General features: G+C 45.8%; 1 protein-coding gene across 3 annotated transcripts in view; it reads left to right on the forward strand.

Moving 5' to 3' along the window:
• The window catches only part of CAMK2A (calcium/calmodulin dependent protein kinase II alpha), a 191,912-nt gene that overhangs the window by 27,455 nt on the left and 139,847 nt on the right, over window positions 1-24,610 (forward strand). For all 3 annotated transcript variants that reach the window (XM_053289834.1, XM_053289836.1, XM_053289835.1), the window contains exon 2: window positions 8,304-8,398. In XM_053289834.1, coding sequence (XP_053145809.1) covers window positions 8,304-8,398 — 95 coding nt within the window. The remainder of the gene's footprint in view (window positions 1-8,303; window positions 8,399-24,610) is intronic.

Here is a 24,610-nt window from a genome sequence, read left to right on the forward strand (position 1 = left end):
TTATTAAAGTTACATCTCACCATATTGTTGCTGGGAGAGGCACTCTTCGTCTGGCTCCTCTAGTGAGACCTGTCCAGTATGGTTGGACCTCTGGCATAGCTCTCACCTTCCTCAGAGCATGCAAGCCCCACAACCACGCCAAGGTAGTGCCTCACTGGGGGTTAGGGTTATTGGCCGTGGCCTGGCCTGCCGCTGGGCTGAGTGCTGCCTTTGCGGCCGGGCACACCACGCCGAGTGCTGCCTCCGTGGGCTGCCGGGCCCGCTGCCGCTGCCTGCCAGTCTTTGGAGCCGGCCTCTTTGGGGCCGGCCACCTCTCCCCCCCAACCCCATCTTCTGCCCCAGTATCGGGGCCCGCTGCTGCCTCCTCACAACCTTGGGCCTCGGCCGGGCAGGGCCTGCCGCCACCTCAGTGCCTCGGCCTGCAGCCAGGCCCGCAACCACCACCCGTCGCCAGGCTGGGCCGGCTAGCGGCCCTGGCCTGCTGCTGGCCATTCTCCTCTCTTCTGGACGCATCAGCCAATCAGGCGCCTCCGCAGCCCAGCCAGTTGGGCTGCCGTGATGCACATTCCATGGCACACCCAGGAGATAGATAGATAGATAGATAGATAGATAGATAGATAGATAGATAATGCTAGATTCCATATGCTGGTAACAAAACATGAACGTCCATAACAGGCAGTGATTGCTGCAATGTCATGTTAACAACCCTATGAATTTCAAGCCAAAATAGCACAATAACCAGACAGGAACAAACCACATGCATACGTGTACTCATACAGATTACACCTCCATTGTCTAGAAATCTGCAGCTATCCCTTGTTAAATATTCTCTAAAGTGTTCAATAAACATGGAATAAACGTTTCTATGGTATTTGCCGCATTTTGAGATACAAAGAGACAGGTTTCACTGCCTTCAAAGCAATTCACCATTGATTTAATAAGATAGGGCATTCAAGATCATTGTTCCAAAGATCTAGGATATAATCAATATCAGTCTTATCAATACTTTTAAGCTTCTGATAAAGCAAAGTTACAGGCCTAGGTGCATTCAATAGATGTTGCAGGTATTTAGGGCTTTTTAGATTATAACCAGCACTTTGTATTTTGGCTGGAAACTTTGCAGCAGCCAGTGTATCTCTTTTAGTAAAGGTGTAAAATGGTCTCTTCAAGATGACCCAGAAACCAGGGGTGTGCACAGAACCGGTTCTGTGCACACCCGGGAGGTGGGGGTGGGCTCCTTTAAGGCGCTGGGAAGGTGTCTTTACCTCCCCGCCACATTTTGTCCTCCAGTGCTGCTTCAAAAAATGCTGGCACAGGGCAGTTGTATACCCTCTTGTCACTCCAGTGAGTGTAATACTGGAAGTGGCCTGCACGCATCACGGATACGCACGGGCCACTTCTGGTATTACACTGACTGGGGTGGTAAGAGGGCATACAGCCACCCCACGCCAGAGATTTTTGAAGCAGCAGCAGGGGAGCTAAGGACACACTTCCCACACCTTAAAGGAGCCCCTGCCCCCATGTTCGAATCAATTCAAACGCTGGTTTCCAAATTGGTTTGGCACTCTAAGAATAGAACGACAAACCAGTTCGTGCATATCACTACCCGAAACCAACTTGGCTGCCACATTCTGTACCAATTGCAGGTTTTGGACTACGTACAACAGCAGCAGTCAAATCTGGAGGTTATCAGCATACCAATGTTCTGTGGTCATTCATCTCAAGAAATGGACACAGCTGGTGTATCAGCCAAAGCTGATGGTTTGAAGCAGCTTATCCACATCATCAGGAGTCACAAACTGAAACTGACCCAGCCTAACCACATAAAAGGAGTTGCTGGGGTCCATTGACATTGAAAAGAATAAGTCTGAAAGCTGCTGCTGCCGTAACCTTTTTAGTCAGATCAGATGTTAAGTTTGATCAGGTTGAATGATGCTTGAATTTCAGCATATAGGTGATTATATGCCAATGCCAGAAGCCTCTGAGTCAAGTTGGGGAAACTGGAGTGCTTGGTTGCTAACAAAGCAATAGATATAGTGGGCATAACAGTGAGAACCAGTGGAGCACTGTTATCTCTGGATATAAACTCTATAGAAAGGACAGGGAGGGGTGCCTTGGGGATGGCATAGCACTGTATGTTAAAGAAGGGATAGAATCTAACAAGCTAGAAAACCTAGTAGGACCAGAGTCCTCCACAGAAACCCTGTGGGTGACAATTTAAGGCCTGAAAGGAAATGTGCTACTGGGGACGTGCTATCGCCCTCCGGATCGAAATGCTGACAGTGACTGGGAGTTGCCGAAAGAAATCAGGGAGGTGTCAAGGAGAGGCAGGGCAGTAATAATGGGTTACTTATATTACCCATACATAGACTAGGTGAATTCAGTCAGGTAATGACAAAGAGATCAGATTTCTAGATACGCTGAATGACTGTGCCCTAGAACAGTTGGTCTTGGAATCAACTACAGAGAAGGTGACCTTGGACTTAATCCTGAGTGGCACCCAGGACCTGGTGTGTGATGTCAGTGTCATGGACCCCTTAGGGAACAGTGACCATTGTGTGATCCAGTTCAACAAACATGCAGGGAGAGAATCACCAAGGAAGTCTGACATACAGTAGACACTTTGAATTTTCAGAAGAGGAAACTTCTCTAAAATGAGGAGTTTGGTGAAAAGAAAACTGAACAGGAAAATCAGGAGAGATACTTCGCTCCAGAATGCATAGAGTTTACTTAAAACCACAATAGTAGAAGTCCAGTTAGAATGTATACCAAAAAGGAGGAAAGATACCACCAAGACTGGGAGGATGTCAATATGTCTAACAGGTAAAGTCAAGGAAGCTATAAAGGGAAAGAAAACTTCCTTCGGAAACTGGAAATTCTGCCCAAATAACGAGAACAGAAAGGGACACAAACTCTGGCAAAAGAAATGCAAGGTGACAATAAGGGAGGCGAAAAGAGAGTTTGAGGAGCATATAGCTAAAAGCATCCGGGGAATAATAAAAACTACTTTAAATACACCAGAAGCAGGAAACCTGCCAGGGAGGCAGTTGGAGGTTCTTCCTGAGAACAAATAGAGAAGGAGATGCTCTTATTTCAGTAGGGAACATATTCCAAAGCCCTGGAGAAGCCACAGAGAAAGTCCAGTCATGGGTTGCCACCAAACAAACCTGTGGCATCTGTAACTGGACCTCTCCTGAAGAGCGTAACAGGCAGCAGGGCTTATGACAAAAGAGGCGCTCTCTTAAATAGCCTGAACCTAAGCCACTAAGGGCTTTATAGGTAAGAACCAGCACTTCGTATTTCAGCCAGAAACATATTGGCACCCAGTGCAGTTCTTTTAAAACCAGTGTTATGTGGTCCCTTCATGTTGTCCCAGAGACTAATCTGGCTGCTGCATTCTGTACCAATTGTAGTTTCCGGACTACATACAAAGGCACCCCCACGTAGAGTGCATTAAAGTAGTCAAGCTTGGAGGTTGCCAGCCTATGTACCACAGCATATGTACCACATATGATATGGAGGTTGCAGAGAAGCTATGAGTTCTTTGCATCTGTCTTCATGGTAGAGGATACTGAGCATATACCTGCTCCTGAACAAGGCTTCTCAGGGATGGAACATAAAGGACTGAATCAAACAGTGGTGACAAGAGATGATGTTCTAAACTGTCTGAAAAAATTAAAAACTAGCAAATTGCTAACACCAGATGGCATCCATCCCAGAGTCCTTAAAGACTCTTTGATATAAAGAATAGGGATGTGCAAAACATTTCGGGCACAGAACGATCTGCGCCCGAAACGACCAATTTTGGGTGATTCGGAGCCGAACCGAATCACCCCCGACGATTCCCGAAAAATATCGGACCCGAAACTAATCACCCCTGCTTCGGGTCCGAATTTTTTGGGTGTTTTGGGTCTCCTTTTTGTGCCCCAGAAAAGTGCCAGACTTGTCTTCTTCTTCCCCCTCCGTTTTCAGTTTGACGTCTCTTTGAATTTCCCGCCTTTTTGCCTCCATTGATTTCAATGCAGAAATTGCTTTCCTGTCACTTTAATTGAAAAGGTCCTGGGGCCAAAAGAGTGGGGTGTGGTGGTAGTGCCCAATGGGTAGAGGCTACCAGCCAAATTTCAGGGGGATTGGGCGAAGGGCTAATTTTTGGTGATTTTTTGAGAGTTTTAGTGTCTATGGGGCAGATTGGGGCAGAAAGTGGGATCTGGGCCAGAAGAGTGGGGTGGGGTAGTAGTGCCCAATGGGTGGAGGCTACCACCCGAATTCCAGGGGGATTGGGCAGAGGGCTGATTTTTGGTGAATTTCAGAAGTTTAAGTGTTTTTAAGGTTTCCCCCTTTTAGGTATAATCGCTTCACGTCGGGGGGAAAGGGGTGGCCTAGAGTGGGGTGGGCTTGGTGGTGGTGCGGGGTAGGGGCAAGGAAGCTACCTGAATTATTTCAAAGGATTTAGGCAGAGGGCTGATTTTTGGTGATTTTATTTGTTGGAGTTTTGTTGCTTCTGAGGTGTTCTGAGTGTGGATTCTATGATAGCAAATGAGATTTTCAATGACACACCATGAATCCACTCTCATCTGCTATCATAGAATCTAAACCTTAAAGACATGTGAACTTCAACAATTAACCAAAAATCAGCCCTCTGCCCAAATCCTTTGAAAAAATTCAGGTAGCTTCCTTGCCCCTACCCGGCACTACCACCAACCCCACACCGCTCTAGGCCACCCCTTTCCCACCGACGTGAAGTGATACACCCTCCATTCTACCTAATGGGGGGAACCTTAAAAACGCGTAAACTTCAGAAATTCACCAAAAATCAGCCCTCTGCCCAATCACTCTGCAATTGGGATGGTAGCCTCCACCCATTAGGCACTACCACCCCACCCCACTCTTTTGGCCCAGATCCCACTTTCTGCCCCAAATCTGCCCCAAAGACACTAAAACTTCAAAAAATCACCAAAAATCAGCCCTTTGCCCAATCCCCCTGAAATTTTGCTGGTAGCCTCCACCCATTGGTCACTACTACCCCACCCCACTCTTTTGGCCCCAGGACCCGTGTTTTTTACCCGAATCGATTCGGATTCGGGTTAATCCGAATCTGAACTGAATCAGGGGTGATTCGGGTGGGCAAAATTCGGGCACAGAACAGAACAGGGGTGTTTCGGTTTGGGTCCGAACCGAAACATGGAAAATCCGAATTGCACACCCCTAATAAAGAACTCAGAGGTGAAATTGCCAACCTCCTTGCTAAAATATATAACTTATCCCTACAATCAGGCTCTGTAGCAGAGGACTGGAAAGTAGCAAACGGGTCTGAGCTGCCAGTGACTGACCTGGAGAGGGATCTTGGGGTCATGGTGGACAGCTTGCTGAAAAGTGTAGACTCAATGTGCGGCAGCTGTGAAAAAGGCTAGTTCCATTCTAGGAATCATTAGGAAGAGGACTGAAAATAAAACTCCTAATATTATAATGCCCTTATACAAAACTATGGTGCAGCCACACTTGAAGTATTGTGTACAATTCTGCTTACCACATCTAAAGAAGGACATGGTAGAACTGGGAAAGGTACAGAAGAGGGCAACCAAGACAATCAGGGGCCTAGAGCACCTTCCTTATGAGGCAAGGCTACAACATCTGGGACTTTTTAGTTTAGAAAAATGCCGACTGCGGGGAAACATGATAAAGGCCTATGAAATCATGCATGGTGTGGAGAAAGTGGATAAAGAGAAATTCTTCTCCCTCTCACATAACACTAGAACCAGGGGTCATCCCATGAAATTGATTGCCAGGAAATTTAGGACCAACAAATGGAAGTACTTTTCAAACAATGCATAATCAACTTGTGGAATTCTCTGCCACAAGATGTGGTGTTGGCTGCTAGTTTGGATGGCTTTAAGAGGGGTTTGGATAACTTCATGGAGGAGAGGTCTATCCATGGCCTCACTAGTCTGAGAGCTACAGGCTACCTCCAGCCTCAGAGGCAGGATGCTTCTGAATACCAGTTGAAGGGGAGTAACAGCAGGAGAGAGAGTGTACCTTCAGCTCCTGCCTGTAGGCTTCCAGTAGCATCTGTTGAGGCCAAGTTAAAGACAGCTCATCCTGGAGTTGATTTATCTATGTGGTCACTAAGTGTCGACACTGACTTGATGGCACTTAATCAATCAATCAGCTTGCTTGGTCCATTAATGCTGTTTTGAGTAGCCAGTCATGGACATATTGAAAAACTTTCACCTGTAATTTTCTTAAAGGAGGAAACAGTTGTGTTTCTTAAAGAATGGATAGCACTGACATTTGATTGAAGATGGGCTTGCATGACCAAGCAAGCTCTGTGGACCAGTGTGCTCTCTATTATTTATTTATTTTTTAAACATCTGTGTGTGGAATGAATTTTGTTCTGGGCAGCAGTATCAAAGCAGCATGCATGCATGTGCATTCAGAGTGAGGCCTTCCTGATTCAACCTGAGTGGGCTCTAAAATTAACTAAGCGGACATTAAAAAATGTGTGAGCATGTGCACGCACACCCTCAAAGGAACACTGCTGTGGACCCACTCAGGTGTGTATCTATAATTGAGCAGGTGGGTTCAAAGAACCTGGGCCCTCAGAGACTCAGGACCCCCAGCTCCATCCCTCCCTATTTTCTTCATTATCTCCCTCACTCCAAGGGGCCACCGGGGAGAGGGGAGAACACAGCCCTCCTCTCTCCTAGCTACACCCCTGGACCCTACTGCCTTTCAGAATACATAGTGATTGAACAATGGGAGTGTTAGCTATCAAGTTTGTGGCATATTTTCTGATGAAGTAATCCATGAGATAAAATAGTATTTGAATTCTCATTGTCTTAAATTACAGTGTTTGATGCCCCATTGTACTATGGTATCTGTAGGGGTGTTGGCTTTGGATGAGTTTTGCCTCCTTTTCATTCCACAGTGCCAGTTTAGCACATATTGTTCATTAGCATATGGTTTATTGGCTTATGTTTATGACTTCATGTGGTTGAAAATGTATTTTTGGAATGATGTACTGTGCATATGTTTAATACATTAATAGATATTTTGTGCATACTACATTTTGGACTCTATGGTCCCTAGTTTTTATAGAAAATGCAATAGAACAAGCATTCAAAAACAGAAAGTGAGGGGTCTGCCCCCCAAATACTACCTAATCTCTTTCCTTCATTAACTTAGCTTATTATTGGCAAATGTTGCCATTTGCATTGGGAGACATTTGACAAGACAGAAGGTACTTAATGCTTTTCGCCAATGGAAAAAGTCACCATTCAATGGGGAAAAAAACACGAAGTGAAAAATTGAAGGGGAAATATGCCAAATGCTTGGCTGAAGGAAACAAATTGTCACATCCTTTAACAGGGATTTCTCCCCTTGTGTTCACATTGCTGTTTCTCTTGCAAATGTCCTTTGAGTGGGATTGTTTCCCTGACTGGATGTAATGCACGTTGACCATCCATTTGAAAGGCACACCTGAGGTTTCCATTCAGTGATTTCTCATTTCAGCCTCAGACTATCAACTTAGAATGCAGAAAACCCGGATTTCCAGTCCTCACGCAGTCATGAAACAGATTGGGCGGCCTTAAGCAAGTTGCTAGTCCTCGGCCTAACATACTTCACATGGTGGTTGTTGCATGAATAAAATGGGTGACACCTCTCTACGCTACTCTGAGCTCCTTGGAGGAAGGACAGGACACCAGTGCAATCCATTTGTAAAACAGATAGCCCTTTGTCAAGATTCTATCAGAGTGTATCCAAGGGATTGAAAATGGGGCACCAGTTTGGGGGAAGCAATGTTTTGGACCAAGGAGGAGCAAGGTGTGGCAGTGCTAAGGGGAGGAGCCTGCGGAAGAGAGAGGGACTGGACTGAGGGATGAGATGCTATAGCAACAGAAGTAGGGGCAGGTTGGAGTGGGTCCTGGGATAAAAAGTGGAGATGGGCCCCTGCCCTCCCACTTGTTTCTTGGGAGAGGCTGGAGTGGGAGCGCAAGAACAAGATGTTGCCAAGCCAGCAGGCCTGCCTCCCTCCCTCTGGGGCCCAAGGACATTGGTCCCCCTCCACCCCTCTTCCATTATAGCTATGCCTCTAGGTAGGAGGGGGAGGTGGTAGCCATGACGTGAATGAGATGGTTATGGGCTCAGCCCATAACGCTCCCAGTCCTTCTCATGACATTTCACAAGCCATATATGGTTGTTAAATATGTTCAAGAGGGTATCTCTTTTGAACGTTTCACTTTTTAAACAGGAGGTATGTGATTTTTTTTTTAGCTTTCTTTTGTGTTTTTCTTTTTCTCCTACAGAGGTGCTTTCTCAATTGTCAGGAGGTGTGTGAAGGTCTTATCAGGACAAGAGTATGCTGCCAAGATCATAAACACCAAGAAGCTCTCAGCACGCGGTAGGTGATGTTGGCTCTTTCTACATAGTCAAAAGGGATCTCTGGGCCTAGCCGTCTTTGCTGCTGTGGCCTCTCCTTTGCTCCTGGGCTCCTGTGGCATTGATCGTCACCTATACAACCTTCTTTGCTATAGGAGCTGCTCTATAGGAGCTGCTTATCAAGTGATGTAGGTATATGTATAAAGGAAAAGGTCTTGATATGTTTTCATGTTTGGTATAATAATTATGTTTATATTATGCAGGGCAGGGGAGGAACAGTCACTGCCTGAACAATGAGAAATTTTATGCTTGCACTCTTCTACTGTAGAGCAAGAATCACCACTAGCGAAACTCTGCTCATAGTTGAGAGCCATATAGCTCCTCTGCCATTGCTCCTCCCTCTTCGACAACTCCCTGGCGTGCATGTGCATGCTTGTGCATGCTTCTTCTTTCCCATAATCCACCTGCCGTTTCACAACTGCTGATGAGATTTCTCCTCAGAGTTCCTCCAGCCTCTCCAAGCATCTAGTCTCTCTTTCCTTCATCCCAAACCAACCTCTTCCTGCTCCTACTTTCCAATCCCTAGTCCAGCCTAGTGGCCTCAAAACTGCATTGGAGACACAGAAGATTGCCCAGTATACTTTGTAGGGGTATGCAATTCGGTATTTTTGGTGTTTCGGTTCGGACCAGAACCTAAACACCCCTGTTCTGTTCTGTGCCCGAGTTTTGCTCACCCGAATCACCCCTGATTCGGTTCGGATTTGGATTTACCCGAATCCGAATCCGAATCAATTCGGGTAAGAAAAATGGGTCCTGGGGTCAAAAGAGTGGGGTGGGGTGGTAGTACCCAATGGGTGGAGGCTACCACCCAAATTCCAGGGGGATTGGGCAAAGGGCTGATTTTTGGTGATTTTTTGAAGTTTTAGTGTCTTTGGGGCAGATCGGGGGCAGAAAGTGGGATCTGGGCCAGAAGAGTGGGGTGGGGTGGGGTGGTAGTGCCTAATGGGTGGAGGCTACCACCCCAATTGCAGAGTGATTGGGCAGAGGGCTGATCTTTGGTGAATTTCTGAAGTTTACGTGTTTTCAAGGTTTCCCCCATTAGGTAGAATGGGGGGTGTATCGCTTCACGTAGGGGGGAAGGGGTGGCCTAGAGCGGTGTGGGGTTGGTGGTAGTGCCAGGTAGGGGCAAGGAAGCTACCTGAATTTTTTCAAAGGATTTGGGCAGAGGGCTGATTTTTGGTTAATTGTTGAAGTTCATGTCTTTAAGGTTTAGATTCTATGATAGCAAATTAGAGTGGATTCATGGTGTGTCATTGAAAATCTCATTTGCTATCATAGAATCCACACTCAGAATACCTCAGAAACAACAGAACCCTGTACGCCATGGGTTAGAAACCCATGGGGGTGGTTGGCACCCTATGTGCACTACACCACCGCTCTCTCTGGGCCACCCCAGCACCCCCCAAGTGCACTTATGGGGCTGCTGAAAGCTCCATTCTATTATAACTTATGAGGAAAAACCTTAAAGACGCGTAAACTTCAACAATTAACCAAAAATCAGCCCTCTGCCCAAATCCTTTGAAAAAATTCAGGTAGCTTCCTTGCCCCTACCCGGCACTACCACCAACCCCACACTGCTCTAGGCCACCCCTTTCCCCCCGACGTGAAGCGATACACCCTCCATTATACTTAATGGGGGAAAACCTTAAAGACGCATAAACTTCAGAAATTCACCAAAAATCAGCCCTCTGCCCAATCACTCTGCAATTGGGGTGGTAGCCTCAACCCATTAGGCACTACCACCCCACCCCACTCTTTTGGCCCAGATCCCATGTTATGCCCCCTATCTGCCCCAAAGACACTAAAACTTCAGAAATTCACAAAAAATCAGCCCTTTGCCCAATCCCTCTGCAATTGGGGTGGTAACCTCCACCCATTAGGCACTACCACCCCACCCCACTCTTTTGGCCCCAGGACCTTTTCAACTAAAGTAAAAGGAAAGCAATTTCTGCATTGAAATCAATGGAGGCAAAAAGGCGGGAAATTCAAAGAGACATCAAACTGAAAATGGAGGGGGAAGAAGAATACAAGGCTGGCACTTTTCTAGGGCACAAAAAGGAGACCCGAAACACCCGAAAAATTCAGACCCAAAACAGGGGTGATTCGTTTTGGGTCCGAAAATTATCGGGTCTCATCATGGGTGATTTGGTTCGGCTCCGAATCACCCGAAATTGGTCGTTTTGGGCACAGATTGTTCTGTGCCCGAAACGTTTTGCACATCCCTAATACTTTGCATACTGTGCTTCCACCATTGTACCAACATACTCTCTTTGCCATTATGAGGCTGGAAAATGGGGTGAGACAGAGATGACAGGGGAAGGCCTTCAGACTGAACAACCAGTTTGAACTGCTTGAGAACTTGTTAATGAAGTCACAGTCTGTCTATCCCCGATGTAGCATTTTTACTGTGAAAAACGCCCTACCATTAATTTTTCAGCCTCTCTGGGATTGCTTTTCCAACTCTACAGCTGGAGAACTGAGGCTTAGATAATGATTTGTCTTGCTCAAGGCCAGGGCCAGTCCTAGGGTTTTTGGCAACCTAGGTGAAGTTTGATTTGGGGCCCATGCAGACAGGAAGTGTCGTGCTCTGGCTTTAACTTGAGTTGCACAGTCTGCTCATTGACTGGGTTGAATGACCAGTCCACACACATGACCAGCAAATGACTAGCCTGCACTGGTTTAGATATACAGTGGGAGAGGGAAAAGAGCCCATCCTCTGTTGCTGCTGCCTCTCTTCCCTCAGCAGTGTGGTCCTTGCAATGCTCATGATCAGCACCAGCCAAACTCTCTGCCCTGCGAAGAGGCAGCTTTTAATGGTGCTGTGAGGAGCTTCCCTCCATGACCAAGCAGGCCTGGCTGCAGCCAAGCCAACCATAACATACACCACTTACTTCCTGCTTTGGGCCCAGGCAGTTGAGAATCCAGGATGGAAGCTCCTGCTGGAGCAGCCGCAGCAGGAGTAGAGCAAGGCAGGGAGGGAGCGGATAAGCATGCTGATGGGGGAGGAGGAGGAGGAAAGCAAGCCAGAGAGCAGGCAGGAGATGGGCCCTGCTCACTTGACTTCCACTCAGGGAGCTGCAGCAGCTTCCAAGGACTAGTGCCCTAGGAGACCACATAGGTCTGCTTAGTGGACAGGCTGACTCTGCTGTAGACCACCCATTAGGACCATGGCTGAGACAAAATGTGAGCTTATGTCTTCCTGGTTCAGGCATGAAGCAGTACCAAATAACTCACACTGCCTCTTTCAACTCTTTCAGCTCTAGGGGACTGAAAAGGAGGACACATGAAGAGCGCATGTGGTAAACACAGACAGAGACAGGTCTGCACTTAATAAACAGGAGCCAGCTATCCAATCCGTCAGTGCCCAAATGTGACTCTTCTGTTCACAGTCTGTGTGCAAAGCTAGCTTTTATGGGCTTTCCCAGTGATTTTAAAGCAGGTAAAATGAAGGCTGTGTTCACATATTCCAGTCTTTTGTTAATGTAGCAGAGAACGCAGAGGAGAAGCATTTGCAATGAGAATGAGCATTCTGGCCAAGGCAAGCTTTACATTTATGTAAGGTACCTAAATTTGTACATTACAAACTTATTGAAGCAAGTGGTGTATTAAACCCCACTGTGAAAACCCCAAGAAACTACTCGGCTTTTCTCTAGGGTGTGGGCATTTTAGAAGAGTACGCTGTCACTGGCTTATATAACAGTAAATGCACAAACTGCAGTAGAGTAGAATTAAGTGGTGAGATTACCTAGACAGATGTCAAGAAGGGGATGCTGGGAAATGTCAAGCATCTCTGCTATGGCCTTGGTAACAATTGCTATACTGAGCTGTCTTCAGAACTGGTTGCAATGGAAAAGCTATGTTCAAAGGTTTGGGCTTTTTGACCCATCAAACCCTAAGCGCTTGACTGGTCCTTCCCCTGATGTCTTCCCTAATTTAACCTACTGGAGAGGAATTGGGTATTGCCCAGCAGGACTTCTTCCCAACACAAGCATGTGTTGCATCATGCAGAAGGTTTTAGATTCAATCTCTATTTCCAGAGAAAGACCCTTTCATGAGACTGCAGTTAGAACAGATAATACTGGGTTGGATGGACCAATGGTATGACTCAGTATAGGCAGCTTCAGAAGCTCCCATTTTCCCTGCTGTGTCTGCCCCGGAGAAATTCAGAGGTGGGTGAATGGGAAGCCTTTTAGGAGAGTCTTGTACTCCTCACCCAGAGATATGAGATACGGGTCTGCTGGGGCTTATTTATTCTGTTAATTAATAGAATTTTGTTGGATTTATTTTCTTTTATGCACAATAAAAAGGTCTGCAAAGGAGATTTGCTTTGAGTGTCATCATGCATATCCCATTGCCACTATACCAGCTAACTCGAGATTAATATGTAATCAGACACAGTGCCTGCTCTCAAGGCCATCTAGAATCCCTTCCCCTACTTATACCAATTCTATTAAAATGGTTTAGAATTGACTCCAAAAAAGACATGACCAACCTGAATTAATATCTTCTTTGTAAAAAGGTCCTAGCAGAGATTAAATAAGATGGTCACAAGCCTGATACAGACAAATATTCAGCAGCAATAAAACCGATTTTGATACTCTGTAGGAAACTAGAGCAGGGATATATATATAACTAAGTATGACTAAATATCCTTCTGTAAGATATTCCTCAGCCAAAGATGCAGTGCCCTGGGCTTAAGCAGTGTCACAGTTTTGTCTGGGGACAGCAGCCAGCCATTTAGGTGATAGTGGAGCCAAAGAGAGGGAACCAGATTGTGTGCAATGAACTGCAAAAGGCAGTTGAGAAAGTCAACATACAGTCTGAGGCCGGGTCTCTGGGGTTTATGTGACAGAGATCACCAGAAAGAAAGTGGATGGCAGAGAGGTCAGCTAGATCAAAAGTAGTTGCATAATCTCTGCTTCAGAGCGGAGACAGAAACTGGGGATCCGTATCTGTGAGAGAAATTATTTGAGACTCTGGATTAATTGTGGTGCCAAAATAAAATGCCTTGGATATGTCATTTAAATGAAGGCAGTGTGGTGGTTTGTTTACATTTAAAATCACTGGCAAGTGGTCTTCCAGGAGGAACCATGTAAGGAGCTTTGTACCCAGCTAGTAGGACCAATCGCTCAGTCACTAGAATACAGGATTTGGATGCAGAAGGTCCCCGGTTCAGCCTCCATTGGAAAAGATCTAAAGGTTGTTCACACGATCTTTAGTTGGCCAGGGAGGGTGGGGGGCAGGGGTGGAGGCGGAAGACAGAGGAGCACCTCCCCCCCCCCCGGTGATCCAGCGGAGATCACAGCTGTGCAGCTCTCGCACGCCCACACAACTGGCGCTTTTGCTAGTCACGCAGCATTCTGGAGGCTAGGAAAATGCATCCTGGCCTCCAGATACCCCACAATGCATTGTGTGATGAGCATGGTGCATTGAGGGATTCCCTGTGTCTGCTTGGGCTGTGTGCAGCCTGTACACACGAGCCTGTACCTGGGTTAAAGGGTGTGCTTGCTGGGTAAAAATCCCAGGCTACCCGGGGACGCAGCATCGAGATTGGCCTCGATCCCAGCACTTCACATGAGCAGCCCAACCCAGGTAGGGCTGCTAAGCCTGGGAAGGGCTGCTCATGTGAACAGCTTCCTTGGGTAGCAACAAGGCTGGAAAAGACCTCTTCCTGCGACCTTGGAGAGCTGCTGCCAGTCAGAGTGGAATGTTCTGGGCTAGAGAGACCAGTATTCTTAAGTGAAAGATTCAATGCAGCGGAAGCATAGGGCTAGATTCCAATACTGGAGTCCTGATTTTATATTGTAAGAACTTTTGGCTAGAACAGAGGCCAGAACTGCTCATAGCAGAAGTGTTCAACTCTCCTGTCACAAGTCTCTCCTGTCACAAGTCACAAAAGACATACATTTTGGGCGGTATAAAAATATGATAGATAGATAGATAGATAGATAGATAGATAGATAGATAGATAGATAGATTAAAGTCCAAGAACAACTGGCTACTGCTAACCTGGGGGTGTGCTAGGTCTCACGGATACTGTACATAGTCCAAGGTTTCCAGTATGTTGTGGGTAGATGATACACTTGCAATGCCCTACAAACCTGGTACATGTGCTGGGAGGATAGGGGCAGTGAGGGATGTCTTCAGGCCTTGATGACTGTGGAACCCACTCCAGATCTTCCAATCCTGGCTGGAGTTTGGACAGACTGAAAATGCTTTATTTTGAAATGTGTTAAAACTTTCTGGAATGAAACTTAGCAATTCTGCCCACCCCTACTGCTTTCACACCATACTCTTGTACCCACCTTTTGTTGTGAAAGAAGAGAGCAAGGAGTTCATCCTGGGCTATCATTATTTTCCATTGATAACTGCAATTATCACTTGTTTACTTGTGAAATTGCTATAAAATCATTCTCTTATCTTGTCAGGCAATGACCTTACAATGGGAGATAATGAGCCTATCACAGGTGTTTGCTAGTGCTTAAGCTGATTGTGTGAACTCATAATAACTGTAGAAGTCAGGACTAGAAAGTATGAATAGAACAGGCAACTACAGAAATCTGACTTCATTATTAACACTGTTAATTGCTGGATTGATGATAAGAAACATATGGCATTACTTTTATTTCTTTTCTCCTGTTGAAACCTATCTTAGATAAATGGATAGAAAGAAAAGAAAAGGGAAGTCTTAATAAATTTTCCCTTTGTTCTGCCTTTCCTTTTAATTTGCATTTACTACCCTTTCCAGCTCCCTACAGGGAAAAATGAGTGGGTTTGACAAAGTGATAATTACTGAGGGAACATTATCAGTCTGTGTTATGAAGTAGGGCTAGCAAGCTTACAGTGGTCTTTTTTGATCTCAGATTTTCATCACCCTATAACAAAGCCATGACAACCTGTTCCTTAGCTTCCTCTTATGCAGTTTATGACATTATTATGTGGTGTGTGTTTTTTTAGCATCCAAATGTATGCCATCTTCAATTAGGAATCATGCATACAAATAGGCAGAGTTGTCCAGTGGGAAATCTTTCGCTCCACATTTATATCTCCTAATATTTGGTCCCAGCTGTAATTTTTTGCAACTCTTTCCCCTGTTTGCTTCACCCTCCCCAAACCATGGCTATGCTTATTTGAATGTGCTTGTGCATGCATGTACATTCATACATACTTAGATTCATATCATATCTACAAAGCTTCATAATTGATTTTTCTTGTTCTTGATGCAACTGACTGTACTTGGGACTGGCAGAAAAACTCTGAGACCTCAAAGTGTCATGAAGGATCCATTTTTCTTTCCAGTCATAACAGTCACTGACTCACTTAGACGCTGCTGGTGATCCCCTTAACTATAAAAGCTGGCTATATTGGGACTTCGTCTTTGTTCAGCTACAGCACAGCCTTGTTAGTTCCACAGGAGCAGAATACAGAACCTGTTGGAGGAATTGGCCTAGCTGTGCTAACATACCACACACACACACAAGCCTAGTCCTTGCTGTGATTTTTAATTCACATCAAGCTGCTTGGGAATAGCCTCAATGCTCAAAGTGTCATGAAGAAAACAGAAAAGACATCACATCTTTGTACGAAATCACTAGGGAAGCCTCTTCCTTTTGCACAAAAGGTTCCAGTTGATCTGCACCAGCTCTCTCTTGATTAGCCAGCTAATTTGTGCTTTCTGTTCCCCCACTTTTCCAACTCATCAAAATTGACATTATGCATCTTCCCTCATGTGTTGTCCCATGGAGTGGGAGTTCACACAGGGAAAACTTGCCCCACTGAGGGAGGTGCACAGGACTACAGGTGAAACTCGGAAAATTAGAATATCGTGCAAAAGTCCATTAATTTCAGTAATGCAAATTAAAAGGTGAAACTGATATATGAGACAGACGCATTACATGCAAAGCGAGATAAGTCAAGCCTTAATTTGTTATAATTGTGATGATCATGGCGTACAGCTCATGAAAACCCCAAATCCACAATCTCAGAAAATTAGAATATTACATGGAACCAAGAAGACAAGGATTGAAGAATAGAACAATATCGGACCTCTGAAAAGTATAAGCATGCATATGTATTCAGTACTTGGTTTGGGCCCCTTTTGCAGCAATTACTGCCTCAATGCGGCGTGGCATGGATGCTATCAGCCTGTGGCACTGATGAGGTATTATGGAAGACCAGGATGCTTCATTAGCGGCCTTCAGCAATTCTGCATTGTTTGGTCTCATGTCTCTCATCCTTCTCTTGGCAATGCCCCATAGATTCTCTATGGGGTCAGGTCAGGCAAGTTTGCTGGCCAATCAAGCACAGTACACTGTATACTTTTCAGAGGTCCGATATTGTTCTATTCTTCATTCCTTGTCTTATTGGTTCCATGTAATATTCTAATTTTCTGAGATTGTGGATTTGGGGTTTTCATGAGCTGTACGCCATGATCATCACAATTATAACAAATTAAGGCTTGACTTATCTCGCTTTGCATGTAATGCGTCTGTCTCATATATCAGTTTCACCTTTTAATTTGCATTACTGAAATTAATGGACTTTTGCACGATATTCTAATTTTCCGAGTTTCACCTGTAATTTGAGATGAGGAGACATGGAGAATCAGAAGTACAAACCAATTGTGCTTTTGCTTCCACCTCTTCCACAAACCCTGGGATAATGTTACTTACAAAAAGGTCAGGAGTAGGTAATCATGATCACTGTAATTCCATCCTTAAATCTGGGAGTTTGCTCTGCTACCAATCTCCATTTTTAACATAGCTATGAAAGGAGATACAAAGTGAATACTCAGGGGTGATTATCCTGGACTGAGGGTCCTTTTGAGGGCCATGTTCCCAACTGCCTACCCCTAAAATCATACAAAGTCACTTTGAAGTGCAAGGCCATTGATAGTTTAGGATAGAATATATCCAGAATGATTATCCAGGCAACTATGACTGGAAGTAGTATAAAGCCATTTTCAGGCCACAAATATGGGAAGAATCAACAAGTGGTAGAGGGGTGGGACCATGTCCTTTGGTTCTACTTCCGACCTCTTCTAATTGATCAGGTCTTCTGAACACAACCTATAGACATGGAAGATGTATGCAACTAGACCTTGTCCATGCAGTTTGTCCCCTGCATTTTGGCGGGAGGCAGATTGAGCTGTTTGTATGCATCAAGGCTCTCTGTAGAACAGCTGATGGGTGAAGGAAGAGGGTGCTATCCCACCATCCCTTCCATGTGTTGATTCTGCTCATATTTATTATATATGTCCGGCATCCTAAACTCTTGATCAAAAGCAGCCTGTTGCTGGTTTGCAGTTTCAAAAGTACAGTGTAGATGCAGTTGGCCAAAGAACTGATCAAAGTCTTAGGTCAACGTCATTTCAAAGACATGGTCCAAACTTCTTTTTTGGACAACCAAAAAGTAAGGATGTGCACAAAACCGGATGGAGCAGTTCAGCTCAAGTTTGAACTGTGCTCGAGCCAGTTTGAAATGGCTCACCATAGGGAATAATGGGAAATAGAACTGCCCCATTATTCCCTGTGGGTAGCACCTAGAGGCACTAAAATGGCTTGGGTGTTAGGGTGCCATGGGTGCCAACTACCACTCACCCCCCAAAGCAATCAGGCACTCAGCTGATTTTAAAAGTTTTTTTTAGTTTGTAGTGGTTTTGGTTTTTCTTCCATAGGGAATAGTGCAGATCCACAGCAGCCTTGTTATTCCCCATGTGTAGTGCCTTGATGCTTCCAAATGGGTTGGGGGGGGGGGGTAGGGCACCATGGATGCCAAGTTACCACCCAACCCACCAGGCAATGGGGCACTCTGGTGATTTGGGGGGAATGTTTATTTTTCAGATTCTTTGGTGTGTTATAAGTCTTTCTCATAAATGTTTGCCCCACTGCCTTGCAGGTTGCATGGTAACTTGGCACCAATGGTGCCCTATCTCCCAAGCTGCTTTGGGGCACATAGGCACTATCCACAGAGAATAATGGGGCTGTTGCGGATCCCCATTATTCCCTATGGCAAAAAGAAAGAGACAAAACCACTCCAAACTAAAAACCTGAGTGTTCAATTGCTTTGGGGGTTGGGTGGTAGTTGGTACCCATGGTGCCCTACGACCCAACCCATTTTGGTGCCACTAGGCACGCCACCACCCAAAAAACTGAACACATGAAGAAACACAAACCTAAGCAAGGCTCTTTAAGAAACCAAACTGAAAACTACAATAAACTAAAAACCTAGACCCAGGAAGCCACAAACCTAGTTAGAGACAGTCAGACACCACAAACCAAGCAAACCACGGATCTAACTACAAACCACAAATGTGACCAAGACAATGGGGCTCTTCTCACGATTAGTGAGAAGAGCCTGGGGAGGGTTAGCAGGGAGAGTGGGCTTAGCCCGCTCTCCCCACACATGAGCAGCAGTCTGCTCTGGGTGGCTGAAGCAGCCACCCACATGACTACTGGCTCCGTTACGGAGCCAGCGGGGGCTGGGAGGATCGGGGGCCGTGGGGTCCCTGGAAGCTCCAGCATGCCCTGTGCAAGCACACAGGGCATTCTGGAGAGACCCCCGAGCCAGGAGGCTGATTTTCAGTCTCCCGGTCGGGGGTCTACTCGTGAGTTGCCACGGTGCGGAGGTGCGCCACAGCAACTCATGATCAGGAAGCCTAGGTTAGCAGAGCGCTTGCTCCGCTAACCTGGGCTTAGGGGAGGGCTACTTAAGCGGGTGACCTGCAGCTGAGACCGGTGGTTCTCACGATGGTAGAAAATCGGGCTAGCGGAGGCTAGCCTGATTTTCTACCATCGTGTGAATAGCCTCAACAAGTAGCCACAAACCAAACTAACAAGATACTACTACAACAAAGAAACTACAAGCCTTAGCCTGCTGGCTCCAGCAAGCCAGCCACCACAAACCTAACTGTAGAGACACCACAAACCAAGCAAACTGCAAACCTAACTACAAACCATCAAGCCACACAAACTACAAAGAAAGCATTTAAACACAAGCATTTTAAGAAACAAAAACAGACAAGCATTTAAAAGCAAGCATTAAAACACACACACATTCAAAACATTTAAAAGGCATTTAAAAGAATGCACCTTGAGAAATCTTCTTTTCTTTTCTTCATGCATGCTAATGTTAAAAAACAAACAAAGCCCCCCTCAGTCTGGCAGGGTCACCACAGCTTTGCTGAGAGCCTGCATTGCATGGCTCCCAGACATGTGGCAGCATGTGCGTGTGTGTTGTGTGCAGGTATGAGTGGGTGCTAAAACTTAGGAAGGAAGCAAAGTAACTATTTACAACAGTTTTTAAGCATTCTTTACTATTCTCAATATAGTAAATAATATAGTATATAGTAAATAATAAATAAATATAGTATATAGTAAATAATATAGTATATAGGCTCCTAGTGTGTGTGCGTGCGCTGCACTATGGCCCCCAAGTGTTGCTGTGCGGGGGCACCGGTTGGTTAGCATCACGGGCGGTGCCAGTGGGGTGCGTGCATGCATGTCTGCATGTGTCAACAGCACTAGCAGAACACTGTGACACATGTGCTTAGTTTGGACAGGGTGAGGGTGGGGTGAACTGCTCTTAAGTGGTGTTGCAGGCAGATGAGAAGGGACGAGTCACTCACCCTTCACTTCCAGCACTGGGTAGCTCAGCAGCGGGAGGTTAACCTTGAGGGAAACCAATTGCTCCACCAAGCCAGGGTCCTGGTGTGAGCGATGGGGTGTCATCACATTCTCAGCCATGGAGAAAACCCTCTCACCTGGACACTGGTTGGTGGGCATAAGAGGAGGCATCCAGCATCTGCCACCAATTCTGGCCAGACTGGATGTGATCCATCTCTGGGTCTTCCTCCACTGGATCCTGCAGGTACTGCAAAATGCCCTGCTCAGCACTGCTGCAGGGCCTGGTCAGCTGAGTCTCCTACACCCCTGACAAGGTGGCTAGGCACCCCTGCTTGAGCCACTGGGTGGAATGAATGGGTGGGACTGCCGGCTGGGTAGTCGTGCCTACCAAGGATGCTGCTGTGCTGCTGGACTGGGAAGAGGGCAGACCTGCACTTCTGCTGGGCGTAGACTGCACAAGTAGATGTACCAGCACCCTTCTCCTGGTTCCTGAGCCGCCTCCTGCTCATCCTCTCTAACTTGCTCACTACTGTGGCCCGTTCATGCCTCCATGGATCAGTGCGGTGACCATTTTGCCTGCCACTGCGCATGCGCAAATGGCCTCTGTGAGGCCCTGGGCCATGCCAGGCCTAAGAGAGGCCATTTGCGCATGCATGACAGCAGGCAAAATGATCACCACACCGATTTATGGAGGCCCGGACTGGCCAGAAAGTGTGGCTGAAAGGGCCGTGGCGGTGATTACCGAGGCTGACGGGGGGAAGAGGGACCTTACTGAACCCTCCTGTGGTCTTTAAGAAGCCCCCCGAAGGGGCTAGGAGGTTAAAAAAAAATATTTTCTTAATTAAAAAAAATTGTGAACCCCCCCTGGACCGGACCGAACTCGGTGTGGTGGTGGGGAGATTCGAAGGGGGGTCAGACTGAACTGGTCCAGTCATGTTCGAGTGCAGTTTGCACTTGAACCGAACTGGGCCAGCCGGTTCCGTGCACACCCCTAGTCCTCAGCCTGCCTGCCAGGCCTCTACTGTCCGTGGCTAGCGAGGTCTGAAGCTCACCCATCAGCTGCTTGAGAAGAAGCACAGTGGGCAAGGAGTCGTGGCTGCTGAGCAAAGAGGCACCTATTAAAAGTGGTGATTATCTTTTTTTGAGCAGGGGGAGAGTAACTGGCCCTATCCAACTCCAGCAAAGCATCCCTCTAGTGGCTGTTGCTGGTGTCTGTCTTACATTTCTTTTTAGATAGTATCTATATTTATTTTTATTTCTCTATGTAAACTGCTTTGTTGGAAAGCGGTATATAAATATTTGTAGCACTAGTAGTAGTCGTGGCCTCAGCACACCAAGTTCTTCGTTGCAAACAGGAAGGGCTCAAGTGCTGAGACCATCTTGGACACGTTGGAGCACATGCTCATGCCACATTTCTGAGCCATGTCATGGAGCACTACCTCTAGAGCAAGAGGAGGGTGGAGTTCCATTGGTTCTCAACATCCCCAGGGATGAGGTGTCAAGGGTGGTCGTGCTCACACTGCCACTCATGGAGCTTGCGCCTCGCCTTCTCACCCTGATGGAAATGGGCAGCAATCTTGTGGCACTTTTCTACAAGTGCAGCCGTGGCGGCAGCAATGCCTGCTGGTGAACAGTCCTGATCTCTGGATGCTTTCGCCTCCTTGAGGCCAACACCACAAGCTGCAGTATGTGGGCCATACAGTGTATGGGCACACACTCCATCCACTCTACCGTCTTAGTGATGTTGGAGCCATTCTCAATGACAATGAAGCCCAGCCTGAGGCTTGGCTTCAGGAGCGGCACTGAGGGCAGCTACTGCCCTTCCTCACTTACTGGGACATGCTGTTCACTTTTCCCTCCTCACCATGCCGGCATGTGCCTCTTGTTCTCCCTTATTTCCCCCCCACCTGGTGTGAGCTAGAAACGCTCCTCCTTCCACTGCCTACTCTCAGGGCTTTTTGAGTGTGGCCCCATGGCTTTGGAATGCCCTCCCCAAAGAGCTTTGCCATGCTCCCTGCCTCAGAGGGTTTAAAAAAACCAAACCGCACATCTTTTTAAAGAGGCTTTTTAATTTTTTCATTTCTGCTTATATCTGGTAGTTCTTTAGTTTTTACAGTTCTCAATTTTTAGCATCTATTCTTTTGAAAGTGTTTGCTGCTGGGTTTTGGTCAGTTTTATATTTGCTATGGTAGTTCAGGACATCAAGCAAGTCTCTTCATCACTGTTCTCTCTAAGAGGGATTCCCAGATGTTTTTGACTATGACTCCCAGCATCTCCAACTGCAGGGGCCGTTGGCTGGGGATAATGGGAGTTGTAGTCAACATCATCTGGGAATCCCTCTTAGAGAGAACACTGCTCTTGACACAGCCTACAAGATTTGCACAACCTCTGCTTTTGTTTTCTAAAAGTAGCAGAGCTGTGTTCTTTTTCATGAGGTGTGTGGATGCTTTTATCACAGTTTTCCAGCTCTCCTGGCAGGGGCGCCTCTTCTGTTAGCAGTCCAGAATGGAATTAGGCCCTCAGTCTTTTCTTTCCTCCCCTACATAAAACCTTTACTTGATGTTGGGTTAAACATTTTAGTTCACCACCATGAATGCACCATTGCTGCCCTCATTTAAAAAAAAAAATCAAAACTACTTATCTCCCAATAGTGTGCCACTTTCCCCAAAAAACCATTTTATCTCCCTCCAAAACACTGCACAAAGTGCTCTGTCTTTCCTATTTGTACCACTATGCCACCCACAGGGAATAATAAATGGCCGTGTGTTTCTCAGCTGATGGATATATTTTTTTACTCAGGTGTTTCTACCTAAACATGACTTGTTGCACAATAAACTCATTTTCAAGTAACCATTTTCTCAGTCTGTCTATTTGGGGTTTGAATGAATGTTCTACAGATATATCTAAAAACAGGTGTTCATTAATTTCCCCCCAAAGGGACTGATATTGGCTTTCCCCTGCCTTTTATTACAAATGACAGGTGTACTTAATACTGACTGGAATGATGATTTCATATTCTTTTCTTGTTTCTGCTTGTACTTCAAGCAGCCTGTCCACTTTTTAGCCTACTTTCCAGTAAGCTTATGAGATCACCCGGCATTCTGTGTGTGTGTCTGTGTGTCTCCCCCCCTCCATCAACCTCGCAACGCCTAGACCAATATGAACCAAATCAGATACAATTATAGGGACACATAGGGGCACCTCAACGTCATAGTTTATGATGATGCTATCCACCCCGATCCAAGATGGCAGACACGTAAACCTTTGAGGCACAAGTGGGCTAACTTGTGAACCTCTTAACTGATTTGAACCAAATTTGCTACAGCTGTAGGGACACATATGGATGCCCAAATGATGTGGTGTGTGATGTCATCCACTCCAATTCAAGATGGCGGCCATGTGAATATCTGAGGTGCAAGCGGGCTAATTTGTGGATTGTCTAACCCATTTGAACCAAATTGGATACTGTTGCAGTGAGTGACACACAGGGACACCTCAACAGCATAGTTTGTGATGATGCCATCCACCCCGGTCCAAGATGGCGGACACATACACTTTGGAGGTGCAAGTGGTCTAACTTGTGAACCACTTAGACAATTTGAACAAAATTTGCTACAGCTGTAGGGACACATAGGGACACCTCAACAGCGTAGATTATGACAATGTCATCCAATCCTATTCAAGATGGAGGATATGTAAATGCTTGAGGCACAAGTGCGATAACTTGTGGACAGTCTAACTGATTTGAACCAAATTTTCTACAGCTGTATGGACACATAGAGATGTCCCAATGGTGTAGTTTGTGATGATGTCATCCACCTTGATCCAAGATGGTGGATGTGTGAACCTTTGAGGTGCAAGTGCACTAATTTGAGGACCATCTAACCCCTTTGAACTAAATTTGATACAGTTGTAGTGAGAGACACACAGGGACACCTCAATGATGAAGTCTGTAATAATGTCATCCTCTCTGATCCAAGATGGTGGATGCATGAACATTTGAGGAGCAAGAGATCTAACTTATGAACCTTGATTTGAACCAAATTTAGTCCAGACGTAGAGACAGTGAAAGGAAAGTAGGCTGATTAGTTCTTACTAGAACAACTTGTTCATTGTTTAAAGTGCCATGTGTATGTTTATACAACTAAAAGTTTATTTCATGCCTTTTTGGTTAAAAATAAATAAATAAAAATTTTAAAATTAAAAAAACAACACTTGCTCCTGAGAGGGAAGGAGGTGGATTTGTGACACATAGGCATTAAGCAATCAATACTGTGCACAGCTGGTTTCTGCTAAAACCTTGTGGTTTTCTCTGAGCTTAATTCTGGAGATCTGTTTGTACAGTTGAGCAAGACATGGTGCATTCAGAAAACACATCCTCAGTGTAAAAATATATTCCCTATCCTTGGCTGATGTCATTCATTTCCAGTATAGCAGTCTAACTATGAATAATACCCTAAGTAAGCTCGGACACCATTATTGTGGAGTAAGTGCTTCTTAGTAATCATAATGATTTCCTAAGGAATCGTAATGATTTAAAAACACTCAAT

Source organism: Hemicordylus capensis, chromosome 2 (assembly GCF_027244095.1).
Source record: "Hemicordylus capensis ecotype Gifberg chromosome 2, rHemCap1.1.pri, whole genome shotgun sequence".
In the NCBI taxonomy this organism is placed as follows: Eukaryota; Metazoa; Chordata; class Lepidosauria; order Squamata; family Cordylidae; genus Hemicordylus; species Hemicordylus capensis.